Source organism: Raphanus sativus, chromosome 2 (assembly GCF_000801105.2).
Source record: "Raphanus sativus cultivar WK10039 chromosome 2, ASM80110v3, whole genome shotgun sequence".
Taxonomy (NCBI): domain Eukaryota; kingdom Viridiplantae; phylum Streptophyta; class Magnoliopsida; order Brassicales; family Brassicaceae; genus Raphanus; species Raphanus sativus.
Window position 1 is genome coordinate 28,620,741 of NC_079512.1, and position 19,594 is coordinate 28,640,334.

Consider the following 19,594-nt stretch of genomic DNA (forward strand, 5'->3'; position numbering starts at 1 on the left):
TTAACCCATCAAGTATTAAGAAAATGCGTGTATTTATACGTGATTTGTTCATTGAAGCATTTAATAAAGATATATCGCATCTTGTGTTTTTGTACACAGAACTTTTTTTGTAATCAGGTGAATACCCAAATCTCATGATGTTTTGATTGCTAAACACCAAATTTTACTGTTATAGGTAGATTGCTAATATCCATATATTTTTTTTGTATTATGAGCCAAATGCGTATATAAATCCATGGTTTCATTACCTTCAATACATTGATGGTATTTGTTAGAAATAATTGTCTGTTAAGTATATATGATTAATATCGATAAAATGATAAAGAAAACATTTATGGCCATATGGAAAATACGGATTGAAAACATTATAAGGGTGGATAAAATCTATAATTAATAGAAGATACGAGAAGAAATGTAGGTCCACAAAGGCACAAACATGCTTTTGAAATCTTTCACTCTCTATATATAGGTGGTTGTGTTGCTTCTTGAGTCTTGGAAATACAACATCGTAAGTATATTAGACTATATAAAGTAAGAAAATTTGTACAGTAAGAGAGAGAGAGAGATGGGGAGGCAACCATGTTGTGACAAAGTAGGCTTGAAGAAAGGGCCATGGACTGTTGAAGAAGACAAGAAGCTCATCAACTTCATCCTCACCAATGGCCACTGCTGTTGGAGAGCTCTTCCCAAGCTTTCTGGTCGGTTTTCTCTCTTTCTTTCCTCCATAAACGACCACGTTTGGGATTTTCTCATGTGTAAACGTTCATTTTCTTGCTACTTGTGTTTTAGCCTTTCTCTACACAGACCAAACTGATACTATTTTGACATATAGAATCTCGTATTTTAAAAGTTCACTTCCTTAAAACTTCCAATTTTATTACTATTAATTTATATTTGTCTATACTTTTTTCTTATCAACAGTTCTTATAATAATAGTATCTCTACTTTTGTAGTATAGATGTTCACTAACAATCAAATATACCTTTCGCAATTATTTTCAAGAAATAATTTCAATGCAGAGTCGTATTAATTCTTAGCTTTCCCTTTTTAAAGCCTTCAATCCAAAAAAATAAATTCCTTTTCTAATTGAATATTTCTATGTTTGTTGCTAAAAACAAAAGTCTCAAAGCTTATAACTAGATTATTAATCATAGTGTTTGGCCCAAAAAAACCAGTGTTATTCGTGGTCCTCACACGTTATCTTTTGCTCCTGATCAATCTTTTTTTTTTTGGTTTTTATTTGGTGCTTCCTTCGTAGTCCAAGTATATTTTGTATGGTTTAACTTACAATCAATCTGATTGTTAATGTAAATACTATGGTTAATTAACTAAATGCAGGACTATTGAGGTGTGGTAAAAGCTGCAGATTAAGATGGATAAATTATCTGAGACCTGATTTAAAAAGAGGCTTTTTATCAGAATATGAAGAACAAATGGTCATTGATCTTCATGCCCAACTTGGCAATAGGTATATTCTCTTTTTTTCTTGAACCATATTTTAAACATTAATTTACTTACCTTAACTTTGACATTGTAAGTTGTAACTAAGTAACTAACCCATAAAATAATAAAATATATAATGATCATGGCCACTAGATTTCAATATTATTAAGGTATCGGAAAAACACGAAAGTCATTTTGTGACGCCAACTTTATCACATTTTGCATGAAAGAGATTAGCTAATTCACATATTTATTTACTCGTATTTTTTTAACCCCAGTAGTTTAATTTAGTGGGTCTGATAAAAATGTCTGAACAGTCGAAATCATTAACTTATCACTTATAATTTTTTTGAATATTCTCTCTTTTATTTCTGTGCAGATGGTCAAAGATTGCCTCTCATTTACCAGGAAGAACTGATAATGAAATAAAGAACCATTGGAACACGCACATAAAGAAAAAGCTAAAGAAGATGGGTATTGACCCTATGACGCATAAGCCTCTCTTGGAAGGTTCGCAACAACAAGCTCATGATGAGAAGAACACAAACCAAGAAGATCAACAAACTAAAAAAGAAGAAGAACAACAATATCAACTAGATAAAGATTTGGAAAAGAACAACACACCAATTTCTACTGATGATGGATTTTGCATTGATGAAGTCCCATTACTCAATCCACATGAGATATTTGTGGACATTTCTTCTGCTCACCATCATACTAGTGATGATAATGCCAACTTTAACATTAGTAACTCCACTTCACCTTCTTCGTCTACCTCGTCGTGCATATCATCAGTACCTAGTGATGAGTTCTCAAAGTTTCTTGATGAAATTGAGATTGTTGACATCAAGTGGCTCTCCTCCGATGATTCATCAAGGGATAACATTAATTACAACGACGCCAAGTTCAACGACAATGTTGATACGATGAAATTGTGGGATATCAATGATTTGAGCAGCTTGGAATTGTTTATGAATGATCATGATGATAGTTTGGTTGGAAGCGGATGTTCAAGAATGGTTATAAATCAAGATTCATTGACATTTGATATCCTTTAACTTTTAGTTTTATCTCTTGTTGTCTTAAATTGTTTTATGTTTGTTTTGGGTTGGTGTTGCAGTTTAGTGGACGACTAAGTGCAAAAGTACATATGTAATAAAGATTGCAATTGTGAACATAATTTTCTCTATTTTTGACATATTTTCATGGAAAATATGAAAGTTTAACCTGGTATATACCACATGCCTTGAAATACATCTAGTAACTATTATTTTCTTGATAAGCTCGTAATTTTTATGACAGACCAAAATAGTTTTTTTTTCTGAAACTAGGCAAAAACCAAAATAGTTTTCAAAATACAATTCTTAAAATCCAACACACACGTCAAACCATGCTTCTTATGCAATGAGAAACAAATCCGTGTAGTCGCTATACATAGGTTTGTGGGTCAATTCGACTGATGTCTCTCTATGAAATTCGTTTTCCATTTTTATTCACTTAAACTGTTCAAATAAAAATGGGAAAACTAAACGGTGATAGTATGATACAATGGCGTCATGGTGATGAAATCCGTTGCTGATAGACTTCACCAAAGCAACGTCGCACTCATAATGATTGAATTTCAGGATTTTCTTAAAACACCACCAACCAAATATTCTCAATCTCACACTCAAACATCAAACAACCAACCAAATATTCTCAATCTCACACTCAAACATCAAACAATTTATTGTGGACCATCGACCTCGACACTCGCTTATTAATTTATTTCAACAAATTTAAATGAACGAACGCTCCATCCTTTTACTAATCGATCACGACAAAAGTAAAAAAATATACTACTGTTTTGTTTGTGTGGATCCAACTAAACGGTCTAGGCTAATCTATTTACTTCTAACAATTTCGTATAATTTCAAATTCTTGCTCAGTCCAGATTAATCAAATATTTTCAAAACGCACCAAAAATACCTACGCATGTATTTTCAAAACGTACGAAAAAATACTCACGCATGTATCTACCTGATTTACAGTTCGCATGCATACTTGCATACTACATATTTTATACAGTAAAAATTAGATAAATCAAGAAACACGATAAATTAATAAACAGTTTCGAATTAGACTGATTCAATTATGACATGAATCGATAAGATAATAATTTTTCAGAAAAATTCTATATAAATATATAGTTCCATTAAAATATTAAATTGATAAGTTATATATATAGAGAGTATATAAGTACAACCAAAATTATATTATTTATTTTATATTCACAACAGAATTCATCTCTATTTTTTTTAAACTTCAATATATTTTTATAGTATTTATAGTTATATATAAAACAACATTTAAATTATATGAAATATATTTATATATACCAATAATATAATAAAATATTATAAATATTAATTTTGATGAATATATATAAATATACGGTAAAATCTAAAAACAAAGTTTTATAAATTAATAATTTTATAAATTACTAAAATATTACAATCCTAATATTTTAAATTAATAATTTTACTGTATATATATTCAGTGGGGATGAGCAATGATGATACATGTGTATGTCATTTTCGTCAAAATATGAATGTCTCGATGCTGACATATGCAGGTCCCTGGAAAAATAACGTATTTAAAAAGAATATGTAGAATAAAGTCACATATAAAAATACAAGTGCTGATCATTCAAAAGATTGAGAGTTTTCAGTGATGAGGAAAAGATTGATTAATATGCCCTCAAGTTATAATACATCTAAATTTAACAATATTTTTATAATAACAGCGGATCCCAGAGATTTTTTAGAATCAAAGATTAATTTCACGGGATCTTATATCCGAATATACATAGATGATTATATCCATTTAAAACGTCAATGCTATTCGAACCCATGACAGAAATCCAGCTAAAACTCCTTTACTATCAAATCAAAACGGCTTGGTTCTAATTGAAAAATGTGTATAACAGAAATATTAGTTTTATCTATAAATAAAAATTAAAATAAATATTTTCAAATTCCTTTCAAATAATAGTTTATAAAAATTGTAAACTCATTATTTTTTTCAATTTTTTTTGTCTATTTGCTAATAATAAACTGGTATGTTAAAATAATTTGAATGATCGTGACGCAACAGATGACATTTTGTTGTATATATTATCCTATTGCTTTCTGTAACTAAGCAACGTTTTAAGAAAATTTAGCACTGTCTTGTCTGTTTCAGCATAGTTCGATATGTTAAACATGTTTAATTTTAGCAGTGTTTGCTGTCTCGACACGTATCATATACTTTCTTTATTGTAGTGTTAAAATTTGTAAGTGGATTCATATTTGTCATCTATAATGAAATCTGGTTGTAACTTCTTCTTTTGTATATAAATAAATTTGATCTCGACAAAAAAAAATATAAATAAATTTGATCTAAACTAAAATTTGCTTAATGTTCTTGATTAAATACAGCTGTTAAATGTAAAGATATAAATCATTTTGACTAACCACAACTTCGAATAAGAATCAAACTCAACGAAAAATAAGTATATACAATGTTTCCAGATCTTTAACCAGTAAACTACTATATTCTATGTTTCAAAATAAGTAATGCATGAAGTTTGTACACAGTGATTAAAAAAATATTGACCTTTTCATTTTTATTTCGTTTTACATAAAACTTTTTAACTATGGCTAATTCAACCAATAAATTTTACATTGCATAAAACAAACGGTTACAAATGACAAATAACATTGAATTTTGCATAAAATTTTGAAAACTTCATCGAATCTGAAAAAAATATATTTCTAGATATCATTTAAATGAAACAAAAGAAATATCATTTACTATCTTGCTTTCATCACTAAAAAATGGAGCATATTTATGTAGGACCCCAAAAGTTGAGGGCAGCCAGCGGTGGCTTCATAAGGCCGTTCCAATATGACTGGCCCTGTTGTGTATTATGTGTTTGTATGTGAATAAAAATTTAAGACAACAGACCATGCATGAATGGGATTGATAGACAAGTGGTAACTACCTTCATCAAACCATTTTGCCAAAAAGAAAGATCGGTATTATATACTTTTGATTGTCAAATTATAACATCATTCTTTCGCCAAAAAAATACCGTAGTCTAATAGCCAAGCGATTTAACATGCATGTAAGATAACAAGCTATCTTCTTTGCATACTGATATTTCACTAACTTATGCATTCTGATGGGCATATTCATGGACCAGATTTTGTGTGTGAGACTAAACATGATTAACACTGTCGAAGCAAATCAAACATCGAATACAAATAAAAATATTTCAAAACGTAATGCAAAAACAAAACCTATCAAACCTTGGTAAAATTAAGCTCATGACTGTTTCGCTATCCTAGTTTGTACAAAATCATGGGTGTTAACGTGGCTTTCATTCTATTCTGGGAGGAAAATGTAGAAGATAAGTGCTTGTCAGATGAATGAATCACATAACCTTCATGCTATAGTTGTGGATTCCGATTTGTTTTTTAGTTTTGTTGAATAAAAAACATGAATGCCTTTTATATCCATAAAGTTTACAATATGTTCTCTTAAGAATTATAAAATACATAGAAAGTGGAAAAGAGTGCATGTATATGAACCTTTCTCGTAACAAAAATGATCATGGCTTAAACATGACTTGTCACAAAGAAGAGCAAAAGGAGTGATAGTGGAACTGTGAATGATGGATTAAAAAGAAGAGAGAGGAGGAAGATAAGGGGACTATTAAATTTCAAAGAATTTTAAATAAGAAACAATTAGGTTGGTGGAAAACTTTTTTATAAATTAATATAAAACAAAATTTGGTAAAACGTCAATTATTATAATACATTTGAAGTTTGTGAATGAGTATAGTTTCTCTCCTGCTTATTGTGACACATGGCTAAACTTCACACCTTTTCAAAAATTGCAATTCCTTTAGCAAAGTTACCCAGTATATAACTATATGTATATATGATCCCATCAAACCACAATATAGTCTATGATTTTTATTAATATGAATAGACAAAAGTTCAATTCTTGTGATAAATCGTCATTTATGTGCTCTCAACCTTTAAACATGGTTGACAAAGAGTTTCAAAATGCGATAAGTCTTAGCTTATATTAGACACAAAACCTCTCTAGCTCGATGTGATGAGACACTTTCTCGTTTCACGCGTACTCTATCGTCTAAAACTTCTCGCATCTTTATGTAACGCGTAATGTCCACATGGTTATGCCTGAAATCAATAGGCCCACACGACCACGATTATACTTTACAAACTGATAACATGGTCTTAGGCTTCTCCTTGGCATTACAAAACCCCTAACTCATCACAACATCGTCACAAACAATTTTGAGCATTTATGTTCTTCAAACTTGACGTGATTTTTTTTTGTCATAACGAAAATAAATAAATAACAAACTACAAAGAGTAAGCAAATCCATTTATTAATAAAGCTTCCTGTCCTGGAAGAGGAAGACTGTCTCGGTAGTTTAAAAAAACGGAGAAACCAAGATTGTAGTTCCATACTATGTATATTAGATAGAATAGTATAAATATAAATGTAGTTCCAATTGAAAGAGCAGTTACATAATATAGCAACAATTGAATAGCATAATGAATTGATGCATGTTAATGCAGTAGCCTTCGTTAATTACATGAAAATATAAACTCTAATCTAATGTTAATCCTAATATTCCATAAACTAAACCCAAATTTTCAAATTCGAGTAAGATGTATTACCATTCTACATGAGACAGAGAATAGAAAATCCTCAAATGTAGTTGAAATCCATATATCATCTTAACATATTTATCAAATGTTGATATGTCTATGACTTTATGGAAGGTGGTAATGCTTGCCCTAATGTTAACCTCAATCTTACATAAACTAAATCCTATCAACTAATCACTAAATCCTACACGGAAATATAAACATAACTTATTCTTAGCCACTGTAGAATCATATTTCTATTCTATTTTCTGCAAATAAAATAGAATAGAATACAACAAATAGCAAATATCATATATTCCATTTCACATGAATGGTCTTTCCATTTTACGTACACACGATCTATTAAATATATACATATTGCATCATTACATATAAATGAGAATATATTTAACAGATGGTTCAAATCTAGTTTCGAGCAATCTAATTGGCAACCTAAATCTTCCATCTGTAACCTGAAAAACAAAAGCAAAAGATAAAGGTGTTAGGATCCATATAACAAAGTAAATGTAAAATAAATTATATAGTATAACAATCATTTGGAATGGAAACCATGTAAGATGTAACAATATGCATAGCTCACGAACTTAAACCACACATGAAATATACGAAACCCTATCAACTAATCACGAAGTCCTGCACGGAAATATGACACTTAATCCAATGTCAACCTCAATCTTGCAATGATGAACTCAATATTCCAAAAAATAACCCCTCTCCAATCATCACTAAACCCTACACGGAAATATAAACCTTAATACAAGTATAAACATACGTAAATATTAAATACAAGTATGAATTCAGAAGCTAAAGGAGGTGATATTAGACGTTCGAATTTATTTCATTCCAAGTCAAATGGAATATAAATTTCTATATTTTATTCTATTCCAAGTCAAATGGAATATACCTAAATATAAATAAAATTTAAGAAAGACTACGAACAACCAGAAAACCACAACCGAGTATAAATCAGATCCGAAGCGAAGAGAAACAAAGGAATATGTGAAAGGAGGTAAGCCACAATCTAACTTTTACGGATAATAATAAAGATTTTAATTATTTTTTTGTTTCAGGTTTTACCGGTTGACAGAAGGACAAAACAGTATTAATATAGAAAAGTAACACCGTATATAGAACTGTTAGAGAAATTGGCTATTCTGTGAATTATACGTTTTTGTGTGGCTATACAGCCCAATTTCCTTTTAAATAAAGACTTCAGTCTTTGATTTAGCCGCAAGTTAGGGCAATATTATCGCAAGAACAATTTAAAGTCCTTAAAATAAAAAAAACTAAGGACGAAAGAGATATCAAAAGGACGGAAGATAGAAGGACGAGCTGGGACATTTCTTATATAACGACATTCTTCCTCGGTCTTGCTGTTTTTGTGGGTTCCACTACCCTTAAGGACGAGCTGGGACGTTCCGATAATTGTGCTCTTACTCTTCACGAAAATCCGTTCTATTATCAAAAGATTCGATTTTAAATTTTTATGGTTAAGAAAGTAGTATTTATCGGAACATAGTTGTGTTAAAGAGTCTCTAAGCTGAACACATTATTTTTTGAATGATAAAAGTATTAACCTTTCGTCAAATTCAATTAGCGTTTTTATGATTTTTGCTTTTTTTGTAAAACTTGTTTTTGTTTGTGGCTGCTCTATGATGATTTTTCTTGCTTTAACCACACTGAAAAGATGGGCTTGAGAATGTGACATGGCATTTTGTTGATTCATATCAGGGAATGTTTGATTAGTCTCAACGTTTTCTTTGAGACACCTTGATCTAAGTTGCTTGAAGGTTTTCTCCTTCGTGGTTTAGATTAAGGGGATTCTTTATTTCCATCTTGTTGATCTTTATTAGACATTTTCTTAGTTTAAACATTGAAGAACCTTGACATCTTCTCAAGCTCTTATATGTGGAAGCTTTTGGCTCATTATCTGAGAAGCAGCTTTGTAATGTTTCGTCTTTGTTATTTGCTACTATCATTCCGTTTTTGATCTTTGTTTATTTGGTTGCTCAGTGATTAATTCTAAACCACCCTGAAAGTCAGCATGAGATTGCATTCCTTTTTTGTTTTTCTTGCTTGAGCTCGGGTTTGCGTGATGACTGATTGATGTAACTGTCCACTCCTTTCTTGGTTTGAATCGTTAGTTTTGTTTGCTTTGGCCCATCGACTATGATTCTATGAACTTAACAAAACCTCTTAGATGATGCTCGTAACAAGTACATAACTGTGAACATAGTTTAACAGAATGGATAGCAAGATAAAGTTATACGATTTATATTTAGTAAAAATCACACTTTGTGCAATGGGAGAAACACAAACATATTTAACAATATTGTAAAAAAAGTTGAAAGTTCATTGTCACGTGATATTGTTGGCGTTCAATCTGAATAATTATGCGAGTTATGTTGTGTTCTGTTTTGATGTAACTAATAATCTTGTCTATAACCATATTTGCATCAACCTCTGGTCTGATTTTTACATGACAAGCCAGCAAGACGCAACTTCTCCCTTGGTTCCGTTGTTAGCTCTGCAATTGCTTTCCGTAAAAGCAGACGCAGTTAGTGCTATTGGTGGAGGGATATGAGTGATTTGCAGAAACGTGAGGGAATATTAGAGATCAAGACGCCATTTATTGATGCAATAAGTACGGAGTCTTTCTTCTCTTCAACAATGGCAGACATTTTCGCTGTTAGATTTATATCATGTTAAAGGCTTACTAGCATACTACACCTTCAGTATTAAGGAAGACTCTACAAGAAATGAAGATTGGTTGATGGTGTTTCTAACTTTGAAAGTTTATGAGATATGATTCTAAACGTCTGAAAAACTGTCCTTAACATTTATCATCTTTTTCAGTTATGATTCAAAACGCCAAGATGGAAAATTTAAGTTAGTACTATATAAAAAGACAAAGCATATGGAAAAAGAAGCCGGAAGAAAACTAAAGATCTTAAAAGAACCTTTAACTATTTATTTATCACTACAAAAAGAAATTTTATGAAACCTCGAATTACGATAAGCTAACAGCATGAGAGAGCTCGCAATGAAACTGTAGATGAGAAATCACATCACATAGCGAAACTAGCTAGACTTTCTTTTATAAAGACAACTTCAGAAACTCTTTTGATACCATGCAACCCTTCTCACAGAGAAAATACAACTTGTAGTTAAATATAGCTTATAGTCAAGTTTTTACACCGGTAAATTCATCATCATCTACAAGACACAAAGCGTCAAACTTGTTACTGCTTTCAAAGGTATGACGATCTTGTTGAATGTGAGCTTTAGAGCATCTTCAATGGTGTTACCCACCATCGAAGCTGGGAAGAAGCCACTGCAGCAGACAAAGTTCCTCCTCCTACTTATCCACCACGACCCCGGTTCCCTGCCCCCCAGACCTCTACAGCTTTCAACTGCTTCACTGATGGAGCTTGGGATCCAATCTCCGGTAACAGTGGACAGGGCTGGGTCTTTGTGGATCCCTCAGGTGTCGAGGTAAGACACCACTTCTCAAACCGACTCCATGTTGCTGCGCCCATCGTGGCGGAAGCTCTTGCGGTAAAGGCTGCACTTCTAGATGCGGTCACTCATGATTTCACTCAGCTGAACCTGTTCTCTGACTCGAAGTCTCTCGTCAATCTCCTCAACTCCTCCTCGTCTACAGTCTTACTTAACAGTTTGCTGTTTGATATCAGAGCTTTGAGTTGCAGATTTGACTCTATCTCGTTTTCATTTATTCCTCGTTTAAACAATGCCTCTGCAGACTCTTTGGCTAAGATTGCTTTAAGCCGTGTTGTAAGCCCCCCTTTTGGGGCGTAACTTTTCTTTTATCTATCTAATCAAGTAGTTCGATCAAAAAAAAAAAACAATATAAAACTAATTTTTTTTTTTTTTACTTTTTGAATAGTGAAGGATTGTAGTTTATATTTTGTGTCCAATGGTATTACTTATTATAGAATCCTTAACTACAGATTTTGCAATGAAGCATACACACACCTGTAATGAATTTGAGTATTCCATCATATTCTCATTTGCATTTGGAAGATTCTCTGTATTGGTTTCTTTTATCGTTGAGTCAACAAATTCCAGACTGCAAGATAAAACCAAACATAATGAACACTTTGCAAGGATGTATGATTTTGATTATCTAAAGGTTTCAGATTTTTGACACAAGAGAAGTACCCAAGATGATCATAGAGAAGCTTCAACCAAGGCTCTGCCTTCAGGTACTCCCCCACAATTGAAACAGCATCCACCACTTTACATATCAAAGACGATATCACTGAAGTGCCACATAATCTCCCAGGAACCAAGAACCAAATAAGATGTTACTTAACTGTGGCAGCTCTCCAACGAGTTCCATAGCCTTAGGGAACCCATTTTTCACCTTGATGAAACCTGCAAGCAGCTAATAGACATCAAAGAAGGAAAAAAACATATTATAGAACCTATACAAAACAAGATGTTGCATTTGGGCATATAAGAATGACATACCGTATTATAGGTAACAACATCTGGTTTAAGACCATCGCGCTTCATCTGGTCAAACAACTTGATGCAACTGTCAAGCTTCCCGTTCTTGACCAGACAGCTGCAGAGCAATCAGACCGATCCAAAGCCAGGTATTTTGACAACGGGAACACTGCAGTGCTCAACGCAGTTGGCTATCTCCTCTTGCTTCCTGCTTCGTTCTGAGGTCCATAGAGGAGAAACTCAGAAAGGCTCAAGTCAGTCACTCTACTCTCATTAACAACACCCTGAACACAATAAATACAAAAATGATCGTGGAAAATGATCGTGGAAAATGACTGGAAAATCATCTTTTGTCACCAACAAAAACAGAAACAACCACACACAAAGCTCTTGGATTCACTTTTCAAGCCATCTCTCTTTCTTGAATCTTCTTGTTCATATGTTCATATCTATTCTAAGAAACTATAGATAGCATCCATCCCCAGGAGAAACCAAAAAAATAAAGATTCAAAAATCAGAATCTTCTTCCACACAAATCTAACCCTTATAAAAAAAACAAAACCCTGAAAGATTAACCTAATCTAACAGAGGTGGAGAAGAAACCAACCTGAACGTCGAACTCAATGAAATCGATCGGAAACTTGGCTGCGGAATTGAAAGAGAGGATAGAGTTTTCTTTATAACCCTCTGGTTCTCCGATCAGAAGATTGCAACACATTCATACCATTTCCTCTATGTCCGATCACAGAAAACCCATTCATACCAAGGTCCCTAAGATCTCCTTCCTCTTCGTCTTTTTCGTCTTGCTCTCGATTTTTTTTTTCGTGATAAAGAGAGTGAATTCTTTTTTCACACGCGAAATAACCGGACCACTCACGCCTTGCCACGTCGTTAAGGATTTGATCCTTAAATCCCTTCCTGACGGACCAATCCTTAGCTCTATTACGAAAATTAATCATATTTAATTAAAACTATCCTAAGAATTAGCGCTAAGGATTCATCATCATCCTCCATTGTGGGTGCTCTTAGATGATGTTGCAGCATACTCTAGATCAAACCTAAGATCCATATAGTCTACAAAGCCGAGAACTTTATCATAATAAGGGACAATTCCTTCTTCAGAGTATTCTCCACGTCCTCGGATTTCAATAATTTGGAGAGTGTTTGTATGGGGATTGAAGTACAAAACATAAAATGGAACCATGAATCCAGAAGTGTGATCCGACGAGAAAACAAATTCACCTGAAACAGTCACTCCAACTATGGAAATATAGTCCCAACCACCGATTTTATTCTTCGGCAGAGTGTAGACATATTTGGAGAATTCTTGTTTCTCGACATTCTCTAGAACAAACAACTCAAAGGTTATGTCATTATAAATCCAGTTAATAACACCTAATTTACCCTTGTAGTTTACTAATGTAGTAAATGGATAACATAGAAAGGACTCTGCGTTGTCAATAAGTTTGAATTCCTCGGACCTAACGTCGAAGCAAACTATAACTATATCAGACGTATTATAATTTCCAGTTAAGTAATACAAAACTCCATTGATGCATATTTGTTGATTAAGCATCGTTGCATTATGGGCTAAGGGACATTGGATCTTTCTCCATCTCATTTTTCCAGTTCCTAATGTCATAATTCTATGCTCACCCGCTTTAGCCATTTGCAATATCTTGATTTGTTTGTCAATAGGATCAAACCCTAAAAGGCTTTGTAAAACTTTGACATTTTTCAGTTTAGGTAATCTCCTACACTGCCATGTGCTAGGGTTACATATTCACATGCACCGTATCCTCATTCTCTTCTGAGAACATTGACGGTGTACGGGAGAAAGAGAACAAACCAGAGGCATGCCCACCAAACCGATCTAGATCCATGTCTAACTTCATATGAAATTCTGGAGACGACACCTTCTCGTATGGATGTTGAGGCTGTGGCAACCAGAAGAAGACCAGATCATCTTCATAAAGTCTTCTCATGAAGAATAAGAGACGTGGACGAGCCGATGACCTTGTTAGAAACAACTCGGTGAAATCTTGATGGTGAAGCATGTACCACCATTGCTTCGACACACAACGACACCTAGCGATTGTATTGATAGACATCCTGGAGAATATGTCGAGAATCAGATCATTCGGGATGGAATTCACGATCGTCATGTTTGATGATCTGTTAGGAGTTGTGATTTGAAAAGAATAAGTAGAAAATGTTAATTCTAGAAAGGCTTGTATGTATTTCTCATGTGAGCACATTTATATAGCAAAAAAATTATAGAAATAAACAATAGATTTCTTTTAGACCAAAAAAACAATAGATTTCTTTTCTAAGAAGTTAATTGAATTATGCACCAAATTTAATCAGCAAAATAGCTAATTTAATCATTTCATATTCTTATTCAAATAAGATGATTTTAATTCTAGTGATCACTTGTTTCACATATAGTACATATCTATATAGATTTTATGTTCTTTATTTAACATAAATTAAAATAATTGTTCAAAACAAAACTAAGATTATAATTAAAATATTAATTTAACAGATATCTAATCAGTTTTTTTTCTTTTATTTAGTATAAATTAGAATATTTTTAATTAAAATTAAGATTATATAATAAAAACAATTACTTAACACATATCTATTCAAATGATTTGATCTTTATTTAATATAAAATTAGAATAATTGTTTAATAGGAGGATCAAATTAAGATTATATAATTAAAATATTCATTAATACATATATAATTAAATTTATTGTTTTTATTTAATATAATTAAGAAAATTGTTTAACACCAAATTAAGATTATATAATTAAAATATACATTCAATACATATCTACTTAAATTTATTGTTCTTTATTTAATATAGTTAATTAGAATAATTGTCTAGTATAAAATGACTTTATATAATTAAATATTCATTTGATACATATTGTTAATGTAAATTAGGTTGAATGTTTTTGATGGGTTCTCCGGCAGATTTTACCCAAGTTTCTCGTGGATGGTTTTTAGACGTTAGTCAAAAAAAATTCTAGGCATCTGAATATCTTGATCATAGACAGAGTTATATGTGGTATTAGGGAACTATGAACTAGATTACCAAAAAAAAACAAGAATCCCCTAGTCTATATTTGGGAAGTGATTTTGACATGTGTCATCATCATATTTTTTTTTTTTTTAAAATGATGACATGACATACTAACATTGATGACATGGCTTGAAATAAATTATGATATGAATATTTACATTTAGTGTTGACTTATATTTAAGATATTTTTTTAAAAATATAGTAATAACTTATAGATCATTATAACATACTTACATTTAATATTGATTTATATTTAAGGTAAGTTCTTAAAATATGGTAATAACTTATATATCAAAATTAATATAATGATAAATAATAAATTAAATAGAAATATAATAATAATAATAATTAAAATTCGAAATATTATTTAGCTATATTTTTATAAGTATATAATTTTTATTACAAAAACAATTCTTCAAAATACTATGCATTTTTTTTTAAAAAAAAATTCTTTAAATAATGACATGGACATTTACATTAATTGTTGATTTGTATTTTTAATAAGTTTTTAAAATATGGTAATAACTCATAGATCATCATTAATATAGCAATAAATAATATAATTTTATAAATAAAAATATAATATTATTATGGAATTTTCAAAATTTAATTCTATTTTATAATTATTATCAGTGAAACAATTCTTAAAAATTATACAGTTTTTAAATGTAATTTTCTAATTCCAATACTGTTAGTTTATTTTTAATATCCATAAATTTAGAAAATTATTTAGTTTTATGTTTTGATAATTATACAATTAACAAAATTTTCTCTTACATTTACAAAAAATAATTTAATATATTTAAACAAAAATATATAAATTAAAGAATATTTCAAAATTGTAATTTTAAATATATACATATATATTACTAAATGTACATTTAATAAAAATTATTTTTTTAATCTTAAAGTTTTACATATGATTAAATTAAGATTATATATTGTAAACAAATAATAAAATCAAAAATTATCAAAATTTGTATTTTAAAATAAATTTAAATTTTAAAACTTTTATTTCTGCATATGGTGTAGGAAAACACCTAGTTAAAAGTAAGTTTCAAACTATGAATTAGATCACAAAAGAAAGAAGAATTCAAAGTAAGTTTTATTGATTTTAGAACTGGAAATAAAATATTTAGGTCTAGAGTAGGCCTAATTTATAATAAAGTAAGAATAACTGGACTAAGATGTAATTTACGAAAAGGTCGAAGATGACATTCGAATTATCACGAACCTATTTGCACCCTTGGATTACATCTCAAATTCAACGATCTCAACTGTTAATTCCTGGCCACGTGTAATTTTCTTAGCGGTTTTACTGTACTTCGTCGCAGTGGATCCAACCAAGACCGCTACTAAACCTCGTGCCAGGAAGATACACAAGTTTTAGACCAAAGAGTGGTAGTGTCTCTTCTTCCTCATCGTATCTGTCGAACCTTCTCCACCAGAATTGTCTTCTGTTTCTTCATTGCAGTAATAAACATGGAGAACCTAACCCTAGTTTCGTCTTCATCATCTTCTTCTTCTTCTTCTCCCAAGTTGTTAGTCGGATGCAATTTCACTTCCTCGCTTACAACAACCCCAGTAGGGTTTTCGCGCCGGACTCCTAGAATCACCCTCCGTTGCTCCAAAACCTCTAAATCTCCGGAGAACGCTGGAGAAACTGGTTTGTTCGCATTTCCCACTCGATATCCCCATTGTTTTTTTTTTTATCTGTGGTTGAGAATGCGAAAGCTTTGTGACTTGAATTTATCTTCTGAACTCCAAGCTTGTGAATTTGTATTTGCAATTCGAATTCTTTTTTTTTTTTAAATCATTAATTTTCTGATTTAAATTTTTGTTTCTTTTGCAAGTGGTTGTGATGAAGCACAGGAGCAAAGCTTTTGCGAGTATTTTTTCTTCGAGTCGTGATCAGCAGACATCCTCTGTTGTTGCTTACCCTAGTGCGGCAGTGCCACCACCATCTTCATCGTCATCATCAACCACCATGTACTTTCACTTAACCATTCTCTTTGTTACATCAGCTTGTTTTGAGCAATGTGCTTAGTTTATATATTGCTCTTGATTCTTGGTAGTTAACAAGCATCCTTATGTTTTCTTAATCTGTTTTTGTTTGTTTGTTTGTGTGTGTGTAGAGGATCACCACTTTTCTGGATTGGTGTTGGGGTTGGGCTATCAGCTTTGTTCTCATGGGTGAGTAGTTTTAATTTATTTTCCCTTCAGTATCAAAGAATATGTATCTGATTTTTTTTGTTTCTGATGGATTTACAGGCAACTTCAAACTTAAAGGTACCAGTTACTGCCCCCTTTGTGTTGCTCTCTAATATCTTACAGAACCATAGTTTTATTATGTTATCTCTATTCTCTAGTTTGTAGTGCATATGTATCTGAAATAGTATTCATTAGATTGGTTAGCGTAACAAGGTTAACTGTTTGATCACACTTTTTGAACTATACAATTGAACCATGGAATCATTTGCTACATGGAAAGTTTGATATAACCTACAAACCCCTATGATCATTTTCATAAAATTTCATTAGCAATTTATTTCACATTCTCAGTCTTTCTCTCGTTGTTCTCTGACTGGTTGTTGCTCTCTGTGGATATATATTTTTTTTGCTTTGGTTTCAGAAATATGCAATGCAAACAGCTATGAAGACGATGATGAACCAGATGAACACGCAGAACAGCCAGTTTAACAATCCTGGATTCCCGTCAGGACCAGGATCAGGATCACCTTTTCCTTTTCCATTTCCTCCCCAAACAAGTCCTACTCCCTCGCCGTTCCAATCTCAATCCCAGTCTTCAAGTGCTACTGTTGATGTGACAGCGACAAAAGTAGATACACCTCCTTCGACTAAGCCGCAACCTGCCCCTGTAAAGAATATAGAAGTGGATAAGCCAAGTGTTGTCTTAGAGGAAAACAAAGCCAAGAAAGAAGAAAAGAACTACGGTAGATTCTTTTCTGTTTCAGAAATAAAGCCTCCTCTTGTATCCTTCTTGCTTTCTCATCTTCTAAGCTTCTAATTTGGATGTTGCTATAACTTTTTGTGATACAGCCTTCGAGGATGTTTCCCCTGAGGAAACTGCTAAGGAAAGTCCATTTAGCAACTATGCAGAAGTGTCTGAAACCAGTGCTCCCAAAGAAGCTCGCTTATTTGAGGATGTAAGTTTCTTTTTCTTTATGTATATGCAATATACACCGAGTGGTCGGTGATCTCTTAAAAATGAACAAATTTGGCTAACCTGGGAGGTTTATATGCTCTCTCATTTGTTCTTTGGGTAAAAGGTTTTGCAAAATGGATCTGCTCCGGCGAATGGTGCTACTGCTTCGGAGGTTTTTCAATCTTTGGGTGAGTTAATAAAAAATAGCAGTTTTTATCATTTTCTTAGGCAAGGAGGAAGGATGTGAGGATTGTTCCCTTCTCTTTCGTTTTTCTAAGTTCTTAAGATTGGATCCTTTGTATGTGCATTGTTTAAAACAGGCGCTGGGAAAGGAGGGCCTGGTTTGTCTGTAGAAGCGTTAGAGAAAATGATGGAAGATCCAACAGTTCAGAAGATGGTTTACCCGTAACTCTTCTTCCCTACCACATTATGTTTCTTTAAGTTTATTTTCGTAGCTGGTTTCTAAGTGTACATATTGGTAACATGTCGTGTATATATGGATTCAGACATTTGCCTGAGGAGATGAGGAACCCAGAAACTTTCAAATGTAAGTCTCATGCAGGTTATTAATTATTATTGAATGGAAAGCTTGAACTAGTCATATGAGGTTTGATCAAATATCTGATCCAATTTCTATGGATTGGAATTTCTTGTAGGGATGCTTCAAAATCCTCAATACCGTCAACAGCTACAGGACATGCTGTAAGCTCCAATAGCATGTTGATTCCTTAAAAAATTCTAAAACTGTATTTTTCTATTTAGTCTGATTTATGTTTTTTTTTGCATGGATTTAGGAATAATATGAGTGGGAGTGGTGAATGGGACAAGAGAATGACGGAGACCTTAAAGAATTTTGATCTGAATAGTCCTGAAGTGAAGCAACAGTTCGGTAAGCAAATAGTCCCTAATAAAACAAAAAAAACTCACTTGTCACAAACTATGGATGTGACTTGGGATCAGTACTGAAGGATTGAAACCATGTATCGTATCAGATCAAATAGGATTGACTCCAGAAGAAGCCATCTCTAAGATAATGCAGAACCCTGATGTTGCTATGGCATTCCAGAATCCTAGAGTCCAAGCAGCCTTAATGGAAGTACGGTTTCTTTTTTTCACTTGAATCATAAAGATATCTTTCTTTTTGATACGTCCTTACTCAATTTTATTGTGGTGGTTGTTGCAGTGTTCAGAGAACCCAATGAACATCATGAAGTACCAAAACGACAAAGAGGTAAAACACTACTTAGGTCTGCATTGAAAAACATGTCAATGCAATCACTTTTTTTGTAAAAACTTTGTTTGAGTGCAGGTAATGGATGTGTTCAACAAGATTTCACAGCTCTTCCCAGGAATGACGGGTTGAGACAAAGCGCTCACGACTCATGGTTTTGATCTCCATTGGATCAAAATCTCATGTCTTTCTTTAGCTTTCTAGGAACCAAAAAAAAAAAGAGAAAACAAGAACATGTTTTTTTTTTGGTTATCACAGACAAAGATGCTCAAGTTTTGCTCAGGCCATAGAGAGAGACGCTTGTACCTTGTAAACGCAGTCGTGAATTCGATACGTGTAAGAATATTGTTGGTGGGATTTTTGGGTTGCATGACGTCACCGAGAGAGAGCAGAGCACAAAGAGAAGATAAATCAATCACTGTGTTTAATTAATTTTTAACCTAAAAGAAATAGTTAATTACGA

General features: G+C 32.3%; 3 protein-coding genes and 1 long non-coding RNA gene across 6 annotated transcripts; 2 read left to right on the forward strand and 2 right to left on the reverse strand.

The window, feature by feature from the left end:
- The first annotated feature begins 516 nt into the window (after positions 1-516).
- LOC108831585 (transcription factor MYB20-like) lies at positions 517-2,632 on the forward strand. Its single transcript, XM_018605108.2, has 3 exons — positions 517-698; positions 1,339-1,468; positions 1,823-2,632. The coding sequence occupies exons 1-3, from the start codon at positions 566-568 to the stop codon at positions 2,499-2,501; spliced, it is 942 nt and encodes a 313-aa protein (XP_018460610.1). The 5' UTR covers positions 517-565; the 3' UTR covers positions 2,502-2,632.
- A 6,236-nt stretch (positions 2,633-8,868) lies between these two features.
- On the reverse strand, positions 8,869-12,490 carry LOC108852351 (uncharacterized). Of its 3 annotated transcripts, none has more exons than XR_008937616.1 (6): positions 12,253-12,490; positions 11,667-11,929; positions 11,510-11,570; positions 11,355-11,430; positions 11,169-11,262; positions 8,869-9,858 (listed from the first exon to the last, which is right to left on the reverse strand). It is a non-coding gene; the product is annotated as an uncharacterized LOC108852351 (long non-coding RNA). The 3 variants fall into 3 exon arrangements; XR_008937617.1 differs by having other exon boundaries at positions 8,870-9,834; XR_008937613.1 differs by lacking the exon at positions 8,869-9,858 and having other exon boundaries at positions 11,045-11,262; positions 12,253-12,485.
- Positions 12,491-12,648: 158 nt separating this feature from the next.
- LOC108839369 (putative F-box protein At1g33020) lies at positions 12,649-13,853 on the reverse strand. Its single transcript, XM_057004288.1, has 2 exons — positions 13,425-13,853; positions 12,649-13,126 (listed from the first exon to the last, which is right to left on the reverse strand). Exons 1-2 carry the CDS (start codon positions 13,808-13,810, stop codon positions 12,649-12,651), a joined length of 864 nt encoding a protein of 287 aa, XP_056860268.1. The 5' UTR covers positions 13,811-13,853.
- Positions 13,854-16,110: 2,257 nt separating this feature from the next.
- LOC108842876 (protein TIC 40, chloroplastic) lies at positions 16,111-19,488 on the forward strand. Its single transcript, XM_018615919.2, has 14 exons — positions 16,111-16,400; positions 16,588-16,723; positions 16,870-16,927; positions 17,006-17,023; positions 17,367-17,688; positions 17,795-17,901; positions 18,025-18,088; positions 18,221-18,305; positions 18,407-18,447; positions 18,557-18,602; positions 18,695-18,789; positions 18,893-18,996; positions 19,084-19,131; positions 19,210-19,488. The coding sequence occupies exons 1-14, from the start codon at positions 16,217-16,219 to the stop codon at positions 19,261-19,263; spliced, it is 1,362 nt and encodes a 453-aa protein (XP_018471421.2). The 5' UTR covers positions 16,111-16,216; the 3' UTR covers positions 19,264-19,488.
- The last annotated feature ends 106 nt before the right edge of the window (positions 19,489-19,594 follow it).